The 22,888-nt window shown below is 42.6% G+C and overlaps 1 protein-coding gene across 1 annotated transcript in view; it reads left to right on the top strand.

Moving 5' to 3' along the window:
• Nucleotides 1–22,888, top strand: part of LOC142942177 (MAM domain-containing glycosylphosphatidylinositol anchor protein 2) — a 153,440-nt gene that overhangs the window by 40,001 nt on the left and 90,551 nt on the right. The window contains exons 2-3 of the mRNA XM_076084400.1: nucleotides 10,638–10,777; nucleotides 18,844–19,018. Coding sequence (XP_075940515.1) covers nucleotides 10,638–10,777; nucleotides 18,844–19,018 — 315 coding nt within the window. The remainder of the gene's footprint in view (nucleotides 1–10,637; nucleotides 10,778–18,843; nucleotides 19,019–22,888) is intronic.

Here is a 22,888-nt window from a genome sequence, read left to right as displayed (position 1 = left end):
TAGTGGAAGAATAATTTCACACTGTCATTTTTCTTTTTTCTTTTTTTCTTTCTCTTAATCTTCTCCTTCTCTGCTTCCTTCACCTCCTTTTTTAAATTCCCTAGTCAGTGCATACGAGCTAACTTACTTACATTTTTCACCCAAATGTAGAAAATCCCCTAATGAGGCTTTAGGCACTGCTGTTCTTCATCTTCGTCGTTCCGCTGAGCTGTATTTAACAGCACATGGAGTAAGCACCCTTCAGTTAACAAGACTCGGTGGAAAAATTCAAATTCATTAAATCTCAAAAACTCTCAGACCAAAATTAATTTGCACAAGACTACAACAGTTTGTATTTTGTTTAAGTAACAGTACGTGCCCGGCCAATTGGTTTAGATTTTTGGTGAAGTGCTGCAGTGGAGCTAACTTGAATTAAACTTTTCCGAGGTCTGTGCTGCTGATGTAGGAAGACCTGTAGCCTCGCTTCCAAGAGCGTAGCTCGGCGAGAGATCTCTAAAAGCCATTTCCTGCCTGGCTTAGAATAATGAGGTGTTAGAGCCTGCTGGCAGGACTTAGCCACACACCTTCCCAATGGAAAAGTTATGGACTTTATACACACACACACACACGCACACACACACACGCACACACACTCACTCACTCACTCACTCACTCAAAGACATGGACATATGCCCCCTGGAGGTGTTACGGATAGCTGCATTTTGCAAACCCAGCCAGCAGGCAGCACTGTCAGCCACCCTGCACTGTGGGCTTTGATAGGACAATCAGTTCACTCTGGAGTTGCCGCAGCCAATCATCAGACAGTTTCTTGGCGCAAGCACCCAATCTTCAGAGGGTTGCCAGATACTCTATCCTCAGTGAGCTCTTGCTGGCTCGCTGCTAGCCAACCATAAAGAAAGCTGGTGCCTTGCATCAGCCAATCGTGTGAGTGTTGGCCAGAGTGAAGCCTATCGACAGAGAACTGCTGCATGTTTGCAGCCAACATGGACTTTATCCTTCCCTACAGATGTCCGATTAGTGTTGTTTAGGGAAATCTAACTGCCACAACAGGCCCACTATGCCAATGTGGCAGCATGAATGGGCAGACCGGTAGAATGGGATAGGAGAAACCCACAAAGGCTTACTTAACTGTAACACTGTGATAGTCTGTCAGCGGGTGTTTTATAGAGGGTTGTAGCATTGTTGGGTAGGCAAAGTATAGATTCACACCTCTGCTTGATGACCTTTCTTAACAGTACCATGAGCTAGCAGGCACTGCTTAGCTGTGGAGGTCTTTCTTTAATGAGGTTCTAAATTTACCAGCATGTACTCGTAAAGGCCTGCAGGTTTATTCCTCATAAACCTGCACCGGCGAGGCCGTGTTCAATGATCTCTGGTCACGGTCAGTTTAATGGGCTTATAACACATGTCTGCGCCTTCAATTGACATAAGCATTAGATCAGATTAGAGTACAGAGGCTTTAGGACTGCTCAAGCTTTCTGTTTCCACTGGAGAATGCAGTCAGCATTTTTATGTTGCAGCGCTCATCACTTGCAGCAGCAGAAAGTGCTAACTGCACCTGACATCTCTGCCCATTCCAGAGGTAAATAAGCAATTTCCAATTACGCAGACTTTACATTCCCTGCTCTTCCCTGCTTTTACGACACACTTTAAGACAACCTTGGCAGATATTTTTTCCTGTAGCTCTTTGTAGCTGCACACATGTTTTCCTGCACAGTATTCGATTGTATTATCTTCGATGTACAAAGCTCTGAAAATAAGATGCTAGTTCAAGCCAGAGAATGTTTTAAATTATACTCGTAAAAAGATGTTGAAATATTGTTTTACTCCATAATATTATGGTGCATAAGGATTAAAGCTAATACACACCATTTTCTCAGGAGACACACATTCTCCTTCTCTGTTTTGGCAGTGCTGGTGGTTGAAGTGAATAATATTCTATAAAATCATGATTATTCTTCTAGTCTTGGAGAAATAGTGTTTCAAACACTTTTTTGCTTCCTGGCAGTGCTGATAAGTCGTACAGTATGCGTGCCAGCAAACTTTATATGAAGATGACTACATAAATGATAAGTAGGTGAATGACAGGTGGCTATAGCCATAACTATTACTAAATAAAATCAAATACTTTTCTCTCATATTTAGTATTCAGAATGTAAGAAAAAAGCGTGAACTGTTAAAACTGCCGAATTGCTTGTTTTGTCTGAGTAAAAGTTCAAGCTATTTAATATCTCAGAAGATCAAGAGAAACACCAAATATTCAAACTGAGAAGAAACAGCAAATGTTTGCCATTTTTGCCTGATTATCAAATTTGTTGCTGATTAATTTCCTGTTAATTGACAATAACTACTTTAAATCTTGAGTAGTACAACTAATGTCACATAAAAAATGTTGGGAATTAAATCGTAAAAAGGTTACAAGCTCAAAGTCCCGGTGTAGCATTTGAAGGAACCCAGGGACAGTGAAACCAAGATGGTGGATTTAATGCAGTGCCTTACATGTATGCATTTGCTGAGGTGCAATAAGCCTTCAGTGTTACTTCAGGTAATGTATGCCTGTTTGGTTCTTGTTGGTGTGATGCCCACATTAGTAGGCAGCAGCTGATTTTTTCTACTCTCCCTGCATGGCAACCGCTGTATGCTTCAGCACCATGGACAGCGACGGCACCGTCACAGCACTGCTGCGAGCCAGACAACCACGGCGCGTCTGATAGTCTGCGGCGTTACCTTCACACGTCCGGTCTGGTGCGGAAACAAGCGATACATCAGATGAAACCGGGTGCTCGTTTGTGTCATTTCCTCAAGATGGTTTGCATGACATAAAGCTTGCATGAACATAATGGATGCAGCTGTATGCAGTCAAGCTCCATAACCCCCTGCTGTAGAGCGCCGTAATGTGGGCGCAAAGATGAATCTGTCCTCTAAATCTCCCCACCTTCACCCACCACAGTCATCTCTCCTCTCTCTCCATCTCAGCAGGGCTTTGGCAGTTTCACACTGGCCTACTTTTAGACTAACAGTGTGTGTGTGTGTGTGTGTGTGTGTGTGTGTGCAGGAGTATGTGTTTGTATGATTGTGTGTGCATGTCTGTTTCCTATAAATAGCCCCTCTGAGCACCACAGCTGTGCACGGTTTGTTTTGTGCTCTTACAGTGTCCCGTGTCCGTCGAGTGATGGAACAAACAAGCTGGTCTGCTGTGTTAATGAGCTATCTCAACCACCCAATTGACAGTAGGCTTCAGTTTGTCCCTTTGTGTCACACAAAGACCACCTGATGTCTCTCTTGATTGTAATATTCATTGTCGCTCTTTTCTGCTGTGCTGGACAGACATGTTGTGTTTTTCTGTGATGCTGCAGTCTCGTATGAACGTGTGTGTGTGTGTGTGTGTGTGTGTTCATTTTCAAGCCTGTGTATATCCGGCTTCACACTATCGGCACAGATGATCTATCGCACCGTGTGTACTGTGGTGGGCTGAAAAATAAACACACACACACACACGGTGCGATAGATCATCTGTGCTGATAGTGCGAAGCCGGATATACACAGGCTCTCATTTACAACAACAGTGTAGGCCGAGGAGTGCATGCGAGTGCATTACAGTGTGTAATCAATACGCTCTGACAACCCCTGATGTAATAGTATGCATGTGCTGCTGGCACACCATTTCTAGCTCTTCCACACATGGATGACCCCGTGGATGAGTTGCTTCTCAATTATACAGTAGGATGGGCTGGGTGTAGTGTAAGCGTACGCTGTCCAAAGTGTAAGGAATGAGGAAAAGCATACAAATGAATTTATCGTGTGACAACTTTGGCAATGGACCATGTTTACGAAATCTCAAGGTTACAAAAATCCATTCACACTGACACAACCAATGCTCTTCATCAGCACCGAGAAGATACAGCCAATACTGTTTTTAACCATAAAATACTGATTTAGTATAAGTGGGTCTGCTCAGCTGGGGTACAAAAGGGGGAAGAAAAGATCGAAGCTCTCTAATGCCTACTATATGACAAGGACGCACCGAGCTGACTTTTCCAGTCACGATACAGATAACGATACCTGCGCCAATACAGAGTACCGATCCCATACCAGTGTTTAGTTAATAAGCTCTATGCCTCACTGTGTGGGAGGGACAGAGATCATTCTTTTATGAGATAGGCAACATCAAGCTTGACTTAAACATTGCTGTCTGAACTTTGTAAAACAGAAAGTAACAAATAAAAACATAGATATTAATGTTTGAATTGTTATTTATTCAAATAATGGTATCAGATGACAGATTGGCCCGTAGTCACTGACCGCCGATCCAGCGATTTGAGTCGGTATCGGACTGATATCTGATATCGGTATCTGTATTGCTGCATCGCTGCTATATGTTCTCTATAGATTTACCATAGGACTGACATAACGTGAGAGTACATTTTGGTTACAATACTTTTACATAAGCTATGGATCAAATTATGTGTAACGTGAAAGGATCCCTTTAGGAGTTGGTGGAGACCAAAACAGAGCTTAAAGGAGAGTTAACTAACTACATCCTAATATTACAATGGCGTGTTTAAAACGTGTTCCACCGCCTCAAGGCGGCCAAAAATACAAATATTGCTGATTTGAAGATAAAGAAATAACATAATATTCTTCTTACAAATAAAAAACTGACATTACTGAGTCAATTAGCGTCCTGCTTCCTCTGTGCTCTGGCGACTGTTAACATTATGTTTCCGTACGTACAGTCTGAATATAAATAGAGAAGAAGTCTTAGTGAGTCAGACCACAGCATATAAACGGTCCGTCAGCTGTTATGTTTGTCATAATTCTTTGATTAAGCCGTGATGTGTATGAAAATGTCGTGTCTTGTGTTAAATGCGATGGCCTGAAACAGAAATGTGCTTAGATTCATTAGTTCAAGTTCATTATCGCTCATCAAAAAGAGAGCTTGTATGTGACAGTGGTGTTTATTAACAACGGGTGACCAGTTACACCAACATTTTTTTTCAAAACATCGGCAATTTTTTGCAATATCTAATATGTCTGTGTTGTCCTTATTTAAGCAGCTCAATGCAGCTTGTTTTAGTGTTATCTCTACGCGTTTTTATGTTGGCATTGTGCAGCTTTATCGTTCAGCTGAAATTAACTACCCCCCCCCCCAGTCCCTTTATACCAGAAGTTTATTTTCAGTGCTCCTGCTGCAGAATCGATAATGAGTTTGGTTTGATAACAAAAACAATTATTTTTAAAATTGTAACGGTATGCATATTGCATGTCTTTTTCTCCTTCTGTTGCTCTCTCTCTGGCTCTCCCACTCTGAGAAGGTGATTACGGAGCCAGAAAACTAGCAGGCGATGGTTAGTGGTCCTGAGGGGTTGGTCTGAGGACATTAAGCCCACAGCGACAACGAGCCCCAGCTGTTGGCATTTTTTTTTTCACATTCATTTGTTTGTCAAATTTAGAGTCTCTACTAATGCCAAGAACCTCCTCTGCCACTCGGGCACTCCAGAACCGTGGTGACAAGGCTGCTTTTAGCCAAATCCAATTTAATCTCCATTGGCGGTAGTGGATAAAGCTGTCTCAATTTCCCCCAACTGAGGCCAAGGAAGGCCAGTCACTCCAGTGGGAGCTGCACATTCAACACGCACAATGCCCACACAAACACACACACATATGCAGACTGGAGATGAAGAGAGAGCACTAAAGTAACAATCTAAAATGCACAACTATATGTGCAGAGGCAGTCTCTTGTTCTCCTCCCCTCTCCTACCTTTTCTCTCCCCGTCGTGTGTTTCTGCAGAGGGGGGGAATGATGTCACTGTTATGGAAATGAGATAATGAAATGAAAAAGAGAGGCACATCTGAGACTCCAGCTCCTAGCCTGCAGCTCTTCTGCTTCCTTTTTCCCTAAAAAACTGTATAGTTATCAGGAAACGTGTGTGTGTGTGTGTGTGTGTGTGTGTGTGTCTGCAGATGGTTGGGAGGGGTGCAGGGGGGGGGGGGGGGGGGTGACACTACAGCCTGAAATGCACATTTATGCAAATGCCATAACTTAACCCACAGGTTTGTGGCAACATTTGCTCGACATTTGCAAAAACGCTGTTTAATCACAAGTGCTTGTCGAGCAAACAAACGAGTGATTTCAGAATAACTCTGCATTAGTTTGACTGCGCGGATCCACTCAATATTTAGCATTGATTTTCCCCTGCACTGTGTTGCACTTCTCACATCAGTGTGAGTGGCAGATGTGCTTCGTATGCCGATGCCAATTCCCCAACCGGCAGAAAAAAAACTAAGAGAAAAAAAAACAAGATCTAAAAAATAAGTGTCTAATTAACATCCAAATGTGCAGAAATTCGCTCCCAAGTTACCTTTGCTTTGCTTCTCAACACACATGAACACTCACTCTTTTAACATATTGTTTTGCTCCGGAGGGATATGAGGAGTAGAAGAAGGTGCTTTAGAAAAGTTTGTTGTCGATTAATTGTCCTTAAACATTTACTTGTAGCTCTTTAATGGAGTGTTGAAGGATGTCTGTGACTATCCAAACAGATGTTTTAGCGCACTGCTGGGAGTTGATGTACTTTTCACTCCTACTTTTAAGTACATTACGCTGATTATACTTCTGTGCTTTTGCTTAGAGGCACCCTGTGGAGGTATGGAGCAACGTTTTGAAGTGTGGGTTTTGTTTGTATCGTGTAAGTGCATTTTACAGCGTGTCGTATTGTTGATTGAACGTCGGTGAGGGAAAAAGCGCCAAGAAACGTAGAATAGAAGAACAATGCCAGCAAGCAAACATCGATGTTAACATTGTACAATTTCAAATGAATGTAAACACAACCTTTGTTTGTTTTCAAGAAAACTCCACATGGTACCTATTGAGTATAATTGCAGGATGTTTGCTTGTAGCAGTTTGTGGAGTATTTCTACTTTCATGTATGTAAAAGATCTGAATGCCCTTCCACCACTGAGAAATCATTTGAAACCCAGTCTAGAGCATCATATCTATTTTATGTGGAGTAAAAAAGATGTTGCATTGGAAAAAAGGCCACTTGAATACAATGAATAGGAGGTGTTTTTGCTTGTAATATGTAAAAAAAAAGCTGCCAATGCAACAAGTGATAATTGGCTTGGTAAGAGTTCTTGAAATAAGATGTAATATGTAGGCCTTTAAAGATAAAAAGAGGTCTTGAAAGTAAACTCATTTTGAGCTATATTCCACTGGTATTAGGAAGTGTTATGTGTCCCAATGAGCCTGTGATGTAAACTTAAGATATTCAGGATGCATTGTCTAAAACAAAGTCTCTACATTTCACTGAAATGTTACTTAATATTTTGACTGACAATTAGACAAATGTACTTCAAAAATTCACACAGCACAAATAGAGCTAATCGATGAATGACTCTGTCAGTGTGTGTGTTAGTACGTTCTTACTGACCCACAAACAGCCTGAACATTTAGAAGACGTTACACCGTCACACCATAACGTTTCCAGTGAATAAGACAGAATCCTGAGCCCCACAATCAGCTTGTATGTGATGTAGTTCAGATACTAAGGGCTATGACCACTGTGTCTGCTCTGACGCATTCAAAGCTTTGTCTATCACCCATATCTCCTCCACCAGGACATCTTTTATCTCAAACCTGTCAGCGCGTTGACGTCTCACTTTGTGCTACCCCAAGTCCCAGTGCATTAATGTCTCATTATCCATCGTTAGATGTCTTTTCTGAAAACACTATGAGTAGTTACTGCCAGTATATCAAGTGGCTTTCATGAAAAGTAAACCAACAGAAAATGATGTAGTAATGACAGTGATTGTGTCTCATGCTTTGGGCCAAGTGAGCTGAGGTCTTAGCTGATGTGTGCGACTCTCCGAGAACATTATGGCGCTCATTATGTATGCTTAAAGAGAGTGTTATTTGCTTTCGTCGCTGTGAGCTTAGCGTTGTCTGCATAAACAACACGTGTGTGTTTATGTGTGTGCGGCCGCGGCAGTAGCTGCTATAGCAGTTAAAGATCATTAATTACGGGTGTCTCCCTACTTTCCTCCAGGGCTGATGGTGTGCTGCGGAGATACTGGCTCATTGGAGTAAATGGCATTAGTACTTTGTTCGGTGCGTGCCCTGGGGCCTTGTTTCCGAGCCCTTTTTTTGTTTCAAGTGGCAGCCTTGCGTGAAGCTCCCTTACACTGAGCCTATTTCTCAAGCCCTTATCCGCCCCTATGGAGTTCACCACCAGTGTATTCATCTCTGAATGGAGAGAGGGAAGACAAGGAGGGGTGAGAGCAGGAGCGGTCCAACGCGGCTTTATGAGTAGCCAGTTAGTGTTTCGTATCAGTGTTCATCAATCTGCGTGCAGCGGCGAGCACGGCGAGGCAATAAGCTGAGTGAGACAAACAGCGCGGTTGGTAACGGGGGAGGGATGGGTGGTTAGCGCGTGGCTAAGGACACACTCCTGCTGAGACTCCCAATGCAGCGGTAGGGAGGAGTGTCGCCACGCTCATTAGCATCGCAGCCTGGATAGAGGTAGAACTGAGTCTGCTGCCGGCGCTGAGTCTGCTGAGAGAGGCCCACACAGGAAGCTGCTCCTCCAACATGAAAGGCACACTGCAGTCAGTAACTCCTTGTGATTTCAGCTTGATTTATTTATTTATTTATTTTTCACCAATTTGTAGTCCTCCTCCTAATCATATCCCGTATCCGCTCTCTAAATCATCTCATCCCAAACCTCTTCACTAATCATGTAAGTTGAAGAGGAATAAATGCTTAACAGATGCTAATATTGTCAGGGGTCGGTTACATGCGACTGCGCTTCCACAGCTCTTTGGAACTGAGTTTTTTTGGGGGCGCTTTACCTAAGATGACTCATTTCTCCGTTCTGTTTTAACCCCCACCGCTTGTGCCCCGCTGCATGTTGGGCTGTGGAGTGATTGCAATGTCCTTACAGTCTCTCAAGGGTCAGCTATTAGGGAGAGAAACACCAGTGCAGTAACTACAGCTGTGGGTTTTTCTGCCCTGATCTTGTGCTGCAGTATGTGCTGCTGGATACTGAGCGGTTATTGTCCACATCACAGATTCTGGCATTTTGATATCCTTGATTGTATTACATAAGGAAATGATGTGCTCAAATAAATGTGCTAAATGACGAGTTCTGTTCCAAAATAAGAGTCACTTATTTAAACATAGACGCCTACTCTCCAGATGTTCTAATGGCAGTTGAGAATATAATATGTTGATATTGAAATCTTGTATCAAAATGATATTAAAGTCACGTTAAGACATTTAGCTAAAAGATGATCACGTTTTTGAGTCATGGCTGATTCATTTGAGAGAATGTTCTTCATGTACATGTGTAAGGTTTTGTAATGAAACCCTTCTGGCGTGTAATTAGACTGAGTTGTAAATCCGTCCTGATACGTATCTCCCCACAGCGAGGGAGTGGGGAGGATGAGGAATGAGATAAATTAGTTGTTTTGCAGCCAACCATCAATCGTTCACAGTTGGTCATCAACTTGACACTGCATTTGAATCATTTCTGATTACGCGGGGCAATTTGGTTAAGATGCAAAGTGACACTCACTTTGCATCAGAGTGGAGTGATACTGATTGGTTACTGCTTTTGTCATAACTACTGAATCTGTTTCCTCCAAACTGTAATTAAGATGGCGGGGCTGGGGCCAAGGTGCTCCAGAGAAGGTCTGCAAGTATCGCAGAGGGTCACAAGGTCAAAAATTGATTTAAAATTACTTAATTAATGAGTGTGATCAGTTTAATTTGTGTTATTTTTCTTTCAATAAGAAAAATCTAAGAGCCAATCGAAATGCTAGTGCCTGTGTAGCAGTTCTTGTTGCGCTACCAAGTTATGTAAATACATAGATAAATACAGTAGAAGTGTTTCATCTTTGTTTAAAAAAGAAACAACTCATACGTACGGCTCTTAATAAAACACTGTTATCCTTTAGGTAGCAGTACTTGTAAAATGGGGTATTGTACGTTTTTTATCGGCAGGGTTTTGTGATACTTTTCTAGTATCGCTAAAAGTGCAACATTAGTCAGAAATGTAGTGTGAAAAAACCCCAAAATGACTTAAATACTTTCGATTACATGACAGTAAGTTGTGTGAGCAGCGCAGCGATCTAATTGCTTTGAAAGTGTAGTGGGAACTCAGTCCAACTGATCACACTTGACGGATATAGGACTTGTCCAAGATTAAAAAAGAGAAATGGAACACCATTGTTAAAACCTGTTTGAGAACACACTCTGCAGCACGAGCTCCATCAGTACGTGTCTGTGAAAGTGCGACTCTCACAACTTACTTCAAATGAAAACTAAGCAGGCAGTGAATCATTTTCCCACAAGTAGCTTCCCTCGACTTTGTATTTGACGTTCTAGCAATATTTGAAAAGCTAAACCAAACTGAATGCAAAAAAAAAAAAAAAAAATGGCAATTCTTTTTCTATTTTTTCTTGTGCAAACATCTCTGGTTTGTTGTTCGCTGTACAAACGTGGCCACGACGCTTTGAAGACTTTTCTTTCCCCCGAGTGGGACGACCTCTTAATCAATACACAATCTGTTGTGCTAAACCGCTCATTCCGTCAGAGATGATCAGAATGCTAACACGCTTTGTTCTTTTTCCCTCCGCAGCGCCTCCGACCGTCCGCATCATACACTCGGGGCATGCCTGTAATGTTGAAGAGGAGAGGCACACGGAGAGGGTCTACACCATCAGAGAGGGAGAGACCCTGGAGCTCACCTGTCTGGTGACGGGGCATCCTCGACCACAGGTGAGGAGCAGGACAAAAGTAGCCACACAAGGGACTCATGGGACAAGACGCTCATTGTGTAGCCTGCCTATCCTTCCTGTCCGTTTCTCCTCTCCTCACTCACCTTCATCAGCTTTCTTTTCATTCTGTATTAGAACCATTGAGTGGCACACCAGGTACCTCTGCACGGAAACCAGCTGAGGAGTTCAGTCCTTTAATTATTGATGGTTTGGGGTGCATTGTGCACCTGCATGTTGATAATGAAAGCTTCCAAGTCTAATTAGAATGCAGAAACAAAACAGCCAGAACATCTGCCAAAACAAAAAGTCTAACGAGTGAAAGCAGGCCACAGTGAAAAGACGCTCGGTCATGTGAATGCACACGGGTCCTTGACATCTGAGAGAGCGCTTTTTCTTTCTTTTCAAGTTCTTTTATTTACTGTTGAGATCTGAACTAATTTAAAAAGTCTTCCACCTTTTTCCAAAGGAAATGGGCCGTTGATTTGTTCTTTTAGTTATTCTTTTCTCATCCAGATCTTAGAAGTAAGTGCATGAAAAATATGTTCGGAAAAGTAAGACAAAGGCAGAAACAAGATTTCATCTACTTGCTTCGACTAAATACCAACTAACGCAGGTATAAATGTCAGCTCTGCCACAAATGACCCGACCATCACATTTTGTTCTCGCATTAATCTGGACAGGATTTGCACACACTAACCTTTCCAACATTTATCGAATGTTGTTTCCAATTTGCTCGATAACAAAGAACGTAGCCGGAATTCAGCGCTATCTCTGGACCGAACTGAGCTCATTTACATTAATTACTATAATTCCCCTTTTGATCGATGGACGGGGCCTTTTGTTTGTACACTCCCCCCTCTGGATGCCAAAGCAGAAGAGCGTATTGATTTTTATATTTCACTTGAAAAGGTGAGGCCTCTTAAATTAGCGAGACGTTCAGGCACACCGTTCATCTCCCCTACTCGTCAGGGGGGGGGGACATCTTCGCAACTCATCATCTCTGTCTTTTCCTCTTAATTAGAATTTCTGAAAACCAGAGCAGAGTGAGGGGGAGGGGGAGGGGGAGGGGGCGGGAGATCAAAAGCCCTGCACGGCTCTGGCAGGAGAGGCAGGATCTCCTTTGAAACAGAGTCATTATGAGACTCGCACAGTTCCCCTGGCACAGCGGGTCTCGGCTGTGTCTCCCCGGACTATGGGATGTGTCAGCTTTTCCCCCCTCTGGTAGTGGCATGGGACCGGGGGAGGCGCACACTCATACTGAGTAGTTTCGGAAGCAGGCGAGGTTATCTGGGGTGGCGGTGGACCCACGGCTGGTTTTGTGATGTTGGTCGAAGAACACGAGGGCTTTGCGACCTCATCGGAAAAACACACTGGCGAGTTAATAACGGCTCGTCTTTTCATTCGAGTTAAATATTAATTCTCAGACCATGTTCTGAGTCTTTCTTTGCCCCAAAGTTCCACATTTAATTGAGTTGAGTTTCCTCATCTTTCGAGAGCATATGTGGGGGGAAAAGTAATCAGTGCTCTTTGCAAAGGTTATTTCATGTCCTGTCTTGATTAATGACATGGGCACATGTTTGGTTTTGCCTTTGGCAGGGACTCTTTTGTCAGACTGTATAAACAATTGTGTGTGTGTCTCTCTATTTGTTGTTGTAAGTCATGTGCATGCATGAACATACACATACTGTATGTACAATCACATAGGCCTTGATAAAGCAAAATGTTTGCAAGATGTTTTTACTTGTAAACTTCCTCAAAGCAGGACTTGTATACTGTGCACATTTTAGTTTCTGATTTTCTTATGTCACCGATCATTCTTATTAGCTAAGATGTTACAGACACATTTGTTCCCCTGTAAAAAAGACACATGATGTCCTCCATCTTTTGCTTTTGGCATAAAACTATAAGAATGAATATGAATTCGCTCATGCATACATTTTGGGCTCTGTTTAGCACTCCGTCAGCGCTTCACTCTGACCACGCTGTTCAAAACACATTTATTCCTACGCGGCCGTGATCTGGGTTGAGTAGAGGAAATGCCACGCGTGATGAACAGTAAAAGATTCTGGGCCCTAGAACCCCCCCCCCCCCCCCACCACCACCACCACCACCACCACCCCTAGAGACGCCTCAGATTAATGGGAAAGTAGTTTCTCTGGTCTGTGAAATCATTTTCAATTTTGTTTTCTGAAAGAACTTCCATACCAACAATAACTTAAACCACTCTCTCCATCTGCACCACGATATCACAGGGGGCCAAGTCACACTACTCGATCACTGTAAGTGGCTTCAATTAGTTCTGCATTAGCAAATCAGAAAATTGCTTTCTCCATCATTACTGTCCAGTTTCCCGTCTCTTTCCCTGACTTTGAGATACTGCAAAAGCTCCCATGATGATACATAGATGGAGGGGTGTTGTGCCAAGTACAACATCAGCACCACAAAGGACCAACCACAGAGTAAATGGGGCCACACTTGGCAATTTCGCCACTGTTTAATTCTTCGCGTGTCTATCAATATGCACACTTCTTAAATTGCATAGACGCCCCTCAGGCCCTCCCGCTGATGGAGTCTCTGGATTGTGTCCAACCAGGCAGCAGCAGCAGCTTCCTCACAGTGGGCCGCGCTGTCAGCTCCGTGCACATCTGCCCACTCACCTCGGAGGAAGAAAAACACACAGAGGCTTTCTAATAATAAAAGCATACATGCATCCAACCTCACACACAATGGCACACGCACACACTCAACACTTGTCTGCCTTCCCATTTAATTGTCAAATAAATATATGTTCCTGTCAGTCACCGGCACACCGTATAATATGTGCTTTTCTTCCGCTGTGCCTCGTGGGTTTGGCATTTCAAGGTGTTACTGAAGGCTATGCAGGAAGACTGGGACTGCTGGCATCTGGCAGGCTCAGGGGGCAATGAAGTTAAATTGTCATGGGTGTCTGGTGCAGAGGTCACTGGAAGGATTTGTGGAACTTGACTCTCCGAGGAGAAGAATAAGACAGAAAATCGTAGATGTGGCCAGTGCTTTTCCTGCTCGCACTCACACAGAGCAAGTCCATGTTCTTGATCTGTCGCTTCCTTCTGTGTATTTCTGAAAAAAAAGAAGTACATCAACAGAGAATTAATCCACAACAGTATTGATAATCAATGAACTGTTTATCAAACAACAAGACAAGAAGTATAGCCATGGTAGTGGCTGTGAGCTAAATGCTAACATGTGGATGTTGAGCGGGTCACTCGTGATGAGCATTTTTTTTGGGACATATTTGAGATTAAAGGATTAATTGATTTGGGGTAAAATGTATAGACACAATTAAATATACTGTATATACACGCAAAACGTTTGAAAAAATCGTATTCGATGGCTGCGCCTCTCCAAACTCCATATCTATAAAACACTAACATGTCCCGTCTGTTTCTCTACCATCGCCCTCCATCTGGTGCTGTAACGATTCAGCGGTTAATCAATTGGTCGATGAACATGAAGTTAATCTACTGCAATTTTGATATCCGAGTCACTCACTAAGCAGAATTGCCGAGCTTTAGCCGACTACGGCTTCTCACATGTGAAGATCTGCCGTTTTTCTCTGTTTTACATCAATAGAAATTGAATCAATGCAATTTGAAGATGTCCCCTGAGGTTTCTGGAAACGTAATGAGGATGTTTCACTGTTTTCTTGACATGTAATAGATGTAAGGATTAAACAATTAATCAGACAATTCATGAATCATCAATACTAAAAATAAGTATTACACTCAGCCCTGCCTCCATTGAATATACGTATAAAGATAAACCCTCTCCCCATGGTATGTCTTTATCACTATCTCACTCTCTTTGTCTCTGTATCAGAACACCGCATATACAGTATACAGCTTCATCTGTTCATACTTTCATGGTCACCGTCCTCCAGCTTCTTTCATTGTCTTTGATGCCGTGAACAGACATCAAAGAGTCCCATGATGATGAAGCCATCTGCCCCCTCGCTCCCCCGGCCCTGGCCTCCATCCATTGTGTCCACACTACTTTGTTTGAGTACCAGGCTCCCTCCAATAGCCAGCAACATCACACTGCAAACACCTTTTTTTTTTTGGTTTCAATTATTGGCTGGCCAGATTCAACTCGCAGCGCCACGGGTCAGCGATTACAAATACGCTGACCTCGGGCCTTGGGACATTTCGCTTTACACAGACCAATTGGAGTATGTGATCTGTTTTGGATGCTCCCATGACAGTTAGCCTACAGTGCCGGTGTCTTTAGCAGATGGTGCTTTTTTTTTAAACTTTCTATTTTTTGCCATGCAAACTGCAGTATCGTAGGGGGCACCGTAGAGCTTCCCCTTGAACTACACCCTGTCCAAATGCACCCGCAGTCATACTCTGTTGTCTTTAAAGTGACTTTAACTTCAGCAAACATACCATAAGTAGTTCAACACCAAAGCAAATGTTGATGATTTTTATTTTGACATCAAAGACCATTGCAGTTTGTTTCATATTGTCATCCAGTTTTGTTTCTTTACAAGGTACAGTACTTTCTAATTTAGACCTGTAGAGTCTTTGCACTCACAATGTGTGTTTTGGACCCCCTGTTGCTTCCACTGATCGCTTGATTGTCATGCTCAGCCACACTTGGCTTCACCACTGAGCGGCACAGTCCGCCATCAGTGCCGGAAAACAAAAGATGGCAAGCAATTACAAACCAGTCTGTTGTTAGGGAGAGGGAAACGTCACAGCAGGCATTATGGGAGATTCACCGAAGACGCGTGCTCCAGCATATGATCCCTGCATAACAACAGACACTGGGCGCATTTTAATTAGCTCTTGCCGTGACATCGCAGCATGTGTGGTCTCGAACACTGCTGGGATTTTCAGTTGGATACTGATCGAGACGAGCTTCTGCTTTCCTTGTAAGCAAATGTTGATCTTCTATTGGGATGTCTAATTTAAGAGGGAATGACGTTATTAGTGCGTAGACTCTGCTGTTCCCCTGTGGAACTAAGTGCTGTCATGTATTTTATGCTTTCTTTTTTTTAATAGAATATGCTAAATATGCACATAAACTCCTTTTTTCTAAACTATGCGAGGTGAACATGAATACCAGACGCCATTTACATTTCATGGTAATAATATATGCACACAGTTGCAAGGGACCCACAGGAATAATATATTACTTCTATAAAACAGTGGCTCAGTGGCTGGGTGGTACATCTTTGGCAGTTTGACTCAGTCCCCAGTGTATACTAAAGAGCACCTTATTAGTTTCAGCTGAGGATTGACAAAGGAGAGGCACAAACAGTCAAAAGAAACTCAGCAAGGCAGTCGGCGGGCTAGGAGCAGCAATTATCATATTGCTCAAATCCACCAGCTCCTCTCAGATCAAGAGTATTTGCATTGCACGGAGGAGAGTGAAGAGGGTCAAACTGTTCTCGCCAGGCATACTTCAGGACTCCCCCTGTGAGCAGAAGTGCTCAGAAGAGAAAAGTCAAAGGGAGTGGAGGAATGAAAATAGCTCCAGGGTACAGGGGGAGTTTAAAGCTCACCAATAATGTGGTCTGCTGCCCTCGTGAAACAAACAGCAGCACTTTCCTTTTAAAAATATGAAGCGTTGTTTGAATACCCACTTCTTAGCGTCGCTCCAACAATGCACTTATTGATACCGCGCTTTCCTAAAACTCAAAGCTCTTTACACAAAAGGCAAAGGAAATGACTGGTGGTATAAGCTGGGAGAACACTGAATTCTGCTGAGGTCGCCATAAACCAGCTTGCTTTGTATTTACATGAGGGGATCCAGAGCACCGTGGGGAGAGTGACACAGAATTCAAAAGACTTTGCTCCATCTAATTTATAATCATAACTTATTTAACTTTGGGGCTGGTTTTGCTGAACTCACGATGTCCCTAACTGTTATAATAGGGCTCCAGGTTTCCTAACAGTGGGGCTTTAGCATCGATCAATTGCTGAGTTTGGGCTTTTTCACGGAGTGTCTCTTGATGCATTTGAAACAGGCCAAGTGAAGCCATTTCAGTGAAGTGTATTCATTTACAGGCATTTAATTTTAATGACAATATATCCACTTAAAGGCAGTATAAATGGATGGCACAGAAGCTCAGTCTGGCTACAGACTTTTTTCCAGCGAGAGAGGTCGATGAAAGAAAGAACTACAGCACACACACGCAGTCTTTGAGTTTCAGGGTAGCTAATTTATTTCTGCCACTCTGAACAGTAAACACCCCGAGCAAGACAGAGAATCTGAAACTCCTCTGATAAACTTTTGCTGCATGTGAATTCCTCTCCTTGTCATCCTCTAGCCCTGAGCGCACGCACACACAAAAAAACAGCGTTTGGAATAGGACACCATTATCAGGTTTTGGGCCAGCCGTCCTTTCATTTCCTTTCTGTTGTCTGTTAGGAAAATGACCAAACTTCAAGCTGTCGTATCCTTGGGCTGGAGTCGCCATGGTTAAAACCCCACAGCACCAGCAGCAATCTCCCAAGATAGCACCCTATCTTCATCCCTCCATGTAGCGATATCCCTGTTCCATCTGATGCTATCTCTGTAAAATGGGATGTTATCAGTATCCAAAATGATGCTATCGTCATACAGTGTGGAGATATTGGATTCTAATTCCTCCCCCCTGCCTCGGCAGAGATATGTAAGGTTCTGCAGGCAAAGCCAGTCCATCTGTGGCTTACTTAGGATGAGGGATTGAATGGAGCTTTATGCTCCGTAGTTCTGGCTGCGTGGCCCCCCAGGCCAGAGTTGTCACAGTACCTGTTCATGCTGTATGCTTTAATGAGGACAGGAGATGGAGATGATGGAGAGTCAATTACAACCCCATGTAGGAGAGTGACACTATTTCACCTTTCATTACACCTCGATGCCATGGGCTAACTGGGTCTCATCAGTTAGTGAAAGGTACTCGTGCTGAGAATGCCACGCTGGTGGTCGCCTTGTGCAGAATGGAGGAAGAACGGAGGTTAGAGGAAGATTATTAGCTCTCAAGTCCTCCTTTGTACGACGGCATGTCACAGAAGAACATCTTTTAAACGGGCATCTGTGCATATCGTTAAACACAGACTCTAGTCAACAACACAAGAAAATATAACAAACGTAAATGCAATAACTTAATTTGAATCTTCTGCAAATTCTCAAATAGTGGCCTTTATTTATCTCAACTACAGAGACAAACAAACCCTTACTTGGAACAGGCTCATATTGGAAATTCCTTTAGTTCCAATTTCCTTTGTTAAATATCTCATTGTGTGTCTATAAGAAGCCTGTTTTCTGATCTGCTGTTTTAAATGAATAGCTTGTTTTTTTGGGGGACAAAAAAGCGTATGAACTTTCTTGCTGTGGGTTTGATGTGAAGATTGATATCACTCTCGTATATGTTAGATAATAATAATAAGCTGGAAATAGCTACCCTGACTCTCGCCAAAGGTAACAAAATCCACCTACCAACACCTCTAAAGCTCACTTATCAACACATTGTATCTTGTTTGTTTAATCCTTCGAAAAAACTAATTTCATGGAGGCTTATGCGGTGGACTATGTCTTGGTCCGGTGCAGTAACTGTTTCTCCAACTATGGTTGTCGATGCTGTTTGCTGTTAATGCAAACTCAACACTTCCTCCACGCCTACCTGTTCTCTTGATTGAGGGAGTTGCTCCGAGTCTCTTCTTACAAATGAAAGCACAGATTTAATTCACTATTTATTTCCAGTCGCTTCCAGTTTGTTGATTTTCCATCTGTGTTAAGCCACTGTCAATGAAGCCAACACTTCCTGCAAAGACATTTCACATTAAAAGCCACCTGCCATTGCTCAAAGGGCATACTCATAATGAGCTTTTACAGCGATCAAAAGACACTGAACACAAAATAAAGACAATATTTATTTTAAAAAGAAGTGAAACTGGCTGCACTGGAATACTGATGAAATCAGTGCATACTGTCTTTGTGCCATCTTGATTCAACCTGTATATCTACTTACTACCTGAAGCTGCGTTGGACCCCTCACTCTAAATCAGACCTGAAGTCATTCCCGACCTTTGTTCTTCACAGATCCGATGGACCAAGACAGCAGGCAGTGTGTCGGACCGCTTCCAGGACTCCAGTGTGTTCAACGAGACGTTGCACATCACAAAGATCCTGAGGACCCAGGGAGGTCGCTACTACTGCAAGGCTGAGAACGGCCTTGGATCCCCGGCTATCAAGTCCATCAGGGTGGACGTCTACTGTAAGTGCAATGACATACATGACTGAAAAAACGTTATCACGTGTTTCTTCCTGGTTTACAAAGACATCCAAGTGAGGCAGACTGAAGATGGTAAGTTGCCCAAAGGTGCGACTATCAAGGGTCCGTATCTTTACTATTGTGCGAAGCACCGGCCGCGGTGTCGCTTTGTCTACTTCCTAATTCACTACTAGGACACATTCCGGACAAACATGACCCTGAAAAGGTTTCTATTCACAGTTCTGATATGCAACAAAGTCAGTTAGCAGTGTAGCAAAAGGTAGTATATTGCCGCTTCCAGCGCAGTTAGCTTTTAAACTTTAACCAGCACGTATATGCTTTATTAAATCAATTCAAAGTGCTGGGAAATATATCATTATGTGAAATGAACTATTAGTGCTGATCAGTGTGAAACAACATGAAAGCTTACGGCACAATATAGCACCGTTCCATACTTTTGCTTTGAATGAAAATGTACTTATTATTCGGAGGTAGAGCATCCGAAGAGACCCCCCTGCGCTCTCCTGAGAATGGCAATTAAGCTAAAACGCTGTTGTTATCCTGACAAAGCCATCGACTGTTAGTGCAACCTCTCTATCTGTACGACAAACGGTAAAAGGCTCATTAGCATTCATCAAAGAACACTGTGATTAATTATTATTGTTTTTATTGACTGGGAATTGATCGTCCGATTTCACCTTCTGAGTTGTCGAAAGTGAGGCGAGAGACAAGGGAGTCGCTGCCGGGCCCTCAGAAATGGAGGAAAGTGGGAGTTTATATCCAGTGAATAATATATAGTTGTATTGTAATCAGATGTATCAAGGGAGGAACTCTAGTCTTACTGTTTCAGCTTCAAAAAAACTCTGCCAAGATACATTTAAAATGTAGTGTTTGGTGCCTTTGAAAGATCTGTAAGCCGCCTCCTTAAATTTACACTTCTGCTTCAGCCTCCGCTCCCTCGGTAGCACTCAATCACTGCTTTGTTTTTCATGCCACGCTGCAAAGTCAAAACATGCTTTGTCTTATCTAATATAAGTCTAATATAATCGATGACCTCGCTCTTAATTTGTTGCCAAACATCCACTTTTCAGGCACAGAGGAAAGGAGGAGGTGGTGGAGCAGAGCATTCGCACTAAATAAGATGTACTTGATCTCCTTCCAGTCCGTGACTCGTTTCTCGTAAAGCCTACGTTCATTTGAAGCATCGCAGAGTGGCAACGCTGGCCTCTCTGTCTGTTATGGGCCTCTCCTCTGCCCATGTTTTCTTTCCTTCGCTGTGTGTGAGCCAACATCCTTGTATCTGTTTATGTGGACTGACACGGGCAAAGGTTGTGGAATTGAAACTTGTTTAGAAAGCTGGTGGAAGGCCTTAGTGGAGCAGCAGAGCCGGGGCTGAGCGTATCTCAGGAGCTGACAGTCAGAGACCTCGTTCCCTCCGTGCACCATTTCACCTCGACTGCACTAAAGAGCCGGAGGAGCAGCAGACGTGGAAATGAAGCCAGATAACACGTCAGGGACAGAGCTGAGGAGAATCGGAGAGCGTGGATCCTCAACAAGCTTCATTTCGAGCTCAACCTTTCCGTACTGTTGATGCAAATTCATATCTGAGGTATCGTGAAGAAAATAAGATTTTATCAAAACAGAAAACAGATAAATAACGATTTAAATCAAACAAATTAAGATAAAAATGAGAAGTTGAAGATAGATGCCCTTAAAAACAATTACAATATATACAGTAGAACACAAATATTTTGTGAAAGAAATTCAGATAATTGTGCTGCTCCAGCAGCCATGATGTGTGGAGTATATATATATGTAAAGATATATAGTAGTACATATAGGAGTACAGAACAATATAAAAACACAATAACAACAATATATTTGTAATATAGGCTATTATTATGGTGATATAAGTCCTATGCATCAACAAAAGGGGAGTGATGAAAACATGAAGAAAAAAAGCTTCATATATTGAATAAAATGAAGGTTATCTTTAGCGTTTTAAATTGCTATCCTGATAATGTCCTTGCATCTGGCCTTGTAACACAGTATGCATGTACTTCATTAGCTAGCATTTTGTGCTATGTTGCACAACCAGCGGAACACATCATTCCTCTTGAGCAATGTTATAGCTGTCCCCCGGGGGTGAATTTAATTGATGGGCCTCTGCAGTACATGCTATTTTTAGTGGTTTGCAGCTACGGTTTTTAATTAGTATTAAAATTGGTGTTTTGGAGCTGGACCTCCCAACAACAACACCTTGAATTGAGTTTGCTGTCTCTTTCGGATTTATCCTGCATGTGTTTCTTTGTTCACATCACTCTGTTTGTCTAAGAAACAACACGGGCAGTTCTAATGGACTGCACCATTACGGCAAAGGGAAAATACTCTCTATAACCAGACACAGGGCCCCATGTTTTACAATAAGAGGCGTATAACACGAATGATCTTTCTACAGTCGAATCCTTGGTTTTCTGTCGAGACCGTTTATTTGCTTCTGCTTCTTGGAATCAAAGGTTTTGTTTTCAATTTTCAAAATACACACTAGAGTTTTTATTCATGTGTGCACCTTTTATTAGATCAAAGTGTGCTGAGCACCCCATTCTTCATAAAGGCAGCCGCAAACCTGCTTGACTCACTTTCAGGGAAATGAAATGACGGAAATACGAGGCTAAATCGAGACAGACGGACAGCAGAGGTTTTCTGCTGAGTTGAGAGTCAGTAATAAGTGACCTCTGCAGCCCGGAGGAGCTGGTATTAGTTACACAGCCAGCTCAAAGCTAACATATTTACAGAGCTCTGAAGTCCATCTACGCACATTTTATACCTGCTGACACTTCAGCTGTGTTTGTCTGCATTTAGGTCTGTAGGGAAAGTCCTTCGCAAGGTTAATAAAGAACCTTTCCCAACTCCTACACTAATCGATTTTAAGCTTAAGATGCTCACTTCTTTTTCCTACGGGGGGGGGGGGGTCTTTTCAATGTTTTCATTTAATTTCAGCTCCATTAATTTAGCAGGAGCATCTAATGTGCCATTGGTTGACTGAGTGAGGAGGGCTTAAGAGTTCTGCAGGGCCAGCTTATGGCAGGCTCAGAGTGTCCATTAACCATCGCCAGCACAATAAACCGAAGAGAGATTTGGAGAGGACGTGGCCAGGAGGAAATGTCACAGAAGTGACTGACCACCAATGTCCAGGGGCATGAAATATTGCTACTTACAGCATGTTGTAAATGAATTTACTCTGCTAGTCTCATTCTAGTAATCACCAGTTTTCAAAATGCTTCCTACTGATATTAATATATTTAAATGGTGCTGAAATGGAAGTTGATTACTCAATAAAGCATTGATCAACAATTTAGATGATGTGTTTTATATTGTTTGTTGGTCTAAACAAGCAATTTCAACACGCCTCTGTGGACCGGTGATTTTTTTAGAGTTAATATTGAATTTATTCAAACTATTTAATACAAAAAATGTCATTGGTTGCAAAGCCTAATAGTAATCTGCTGAATGAATAACTCCACTTCCTACTGATAAACAATATAACCTTTAAGTCAATTATTTGTGGGCAAACACAGAGGTTGTCAAATGAACTCGTAGAGAGCGAAGCAGAATGATTTCACCTGATGGACTAATGGAGAACAAATTGCTTTGCCTTAAACCTGCTCAGTCCAGGTCAGCATTTACTGTACAGGTTGTGATAAAGGACCACTTTAAAACTCACTTTAAAATGGTCGGAACAACGCTGGCAAAACAGATTAAATTGGGAACACAGAGATGTATTGCGGAAAAAGTAAAAGAAAAGGAGAAAGTCAAAATGCTGCCAAGTCTTCCGGAGTTTACAGGAATTTGCACTCTTGGTCCGTATGCTAA

This window comes from Anarhichas minor, unplaced genomic scaffold (genome assembly GCF_050575085.1).
Source record: "Anarhichas minor isolate MPS153535 unplaced genomic scaffold, ASM5057508v1 ptg000136l, whole genome shotgun sequence".
In the NCBI taxonomy this organism is placed as follows: domain Eukaryota; kingdom Metazoa; phylum Chordata; class Actinopteri; order Perciformes; family Anarhichadidae; genus Anarhichas; species Anarhichas minor.
This window is presented reverse-complemented; position numbering and strand designations above follow the sequence as displayed.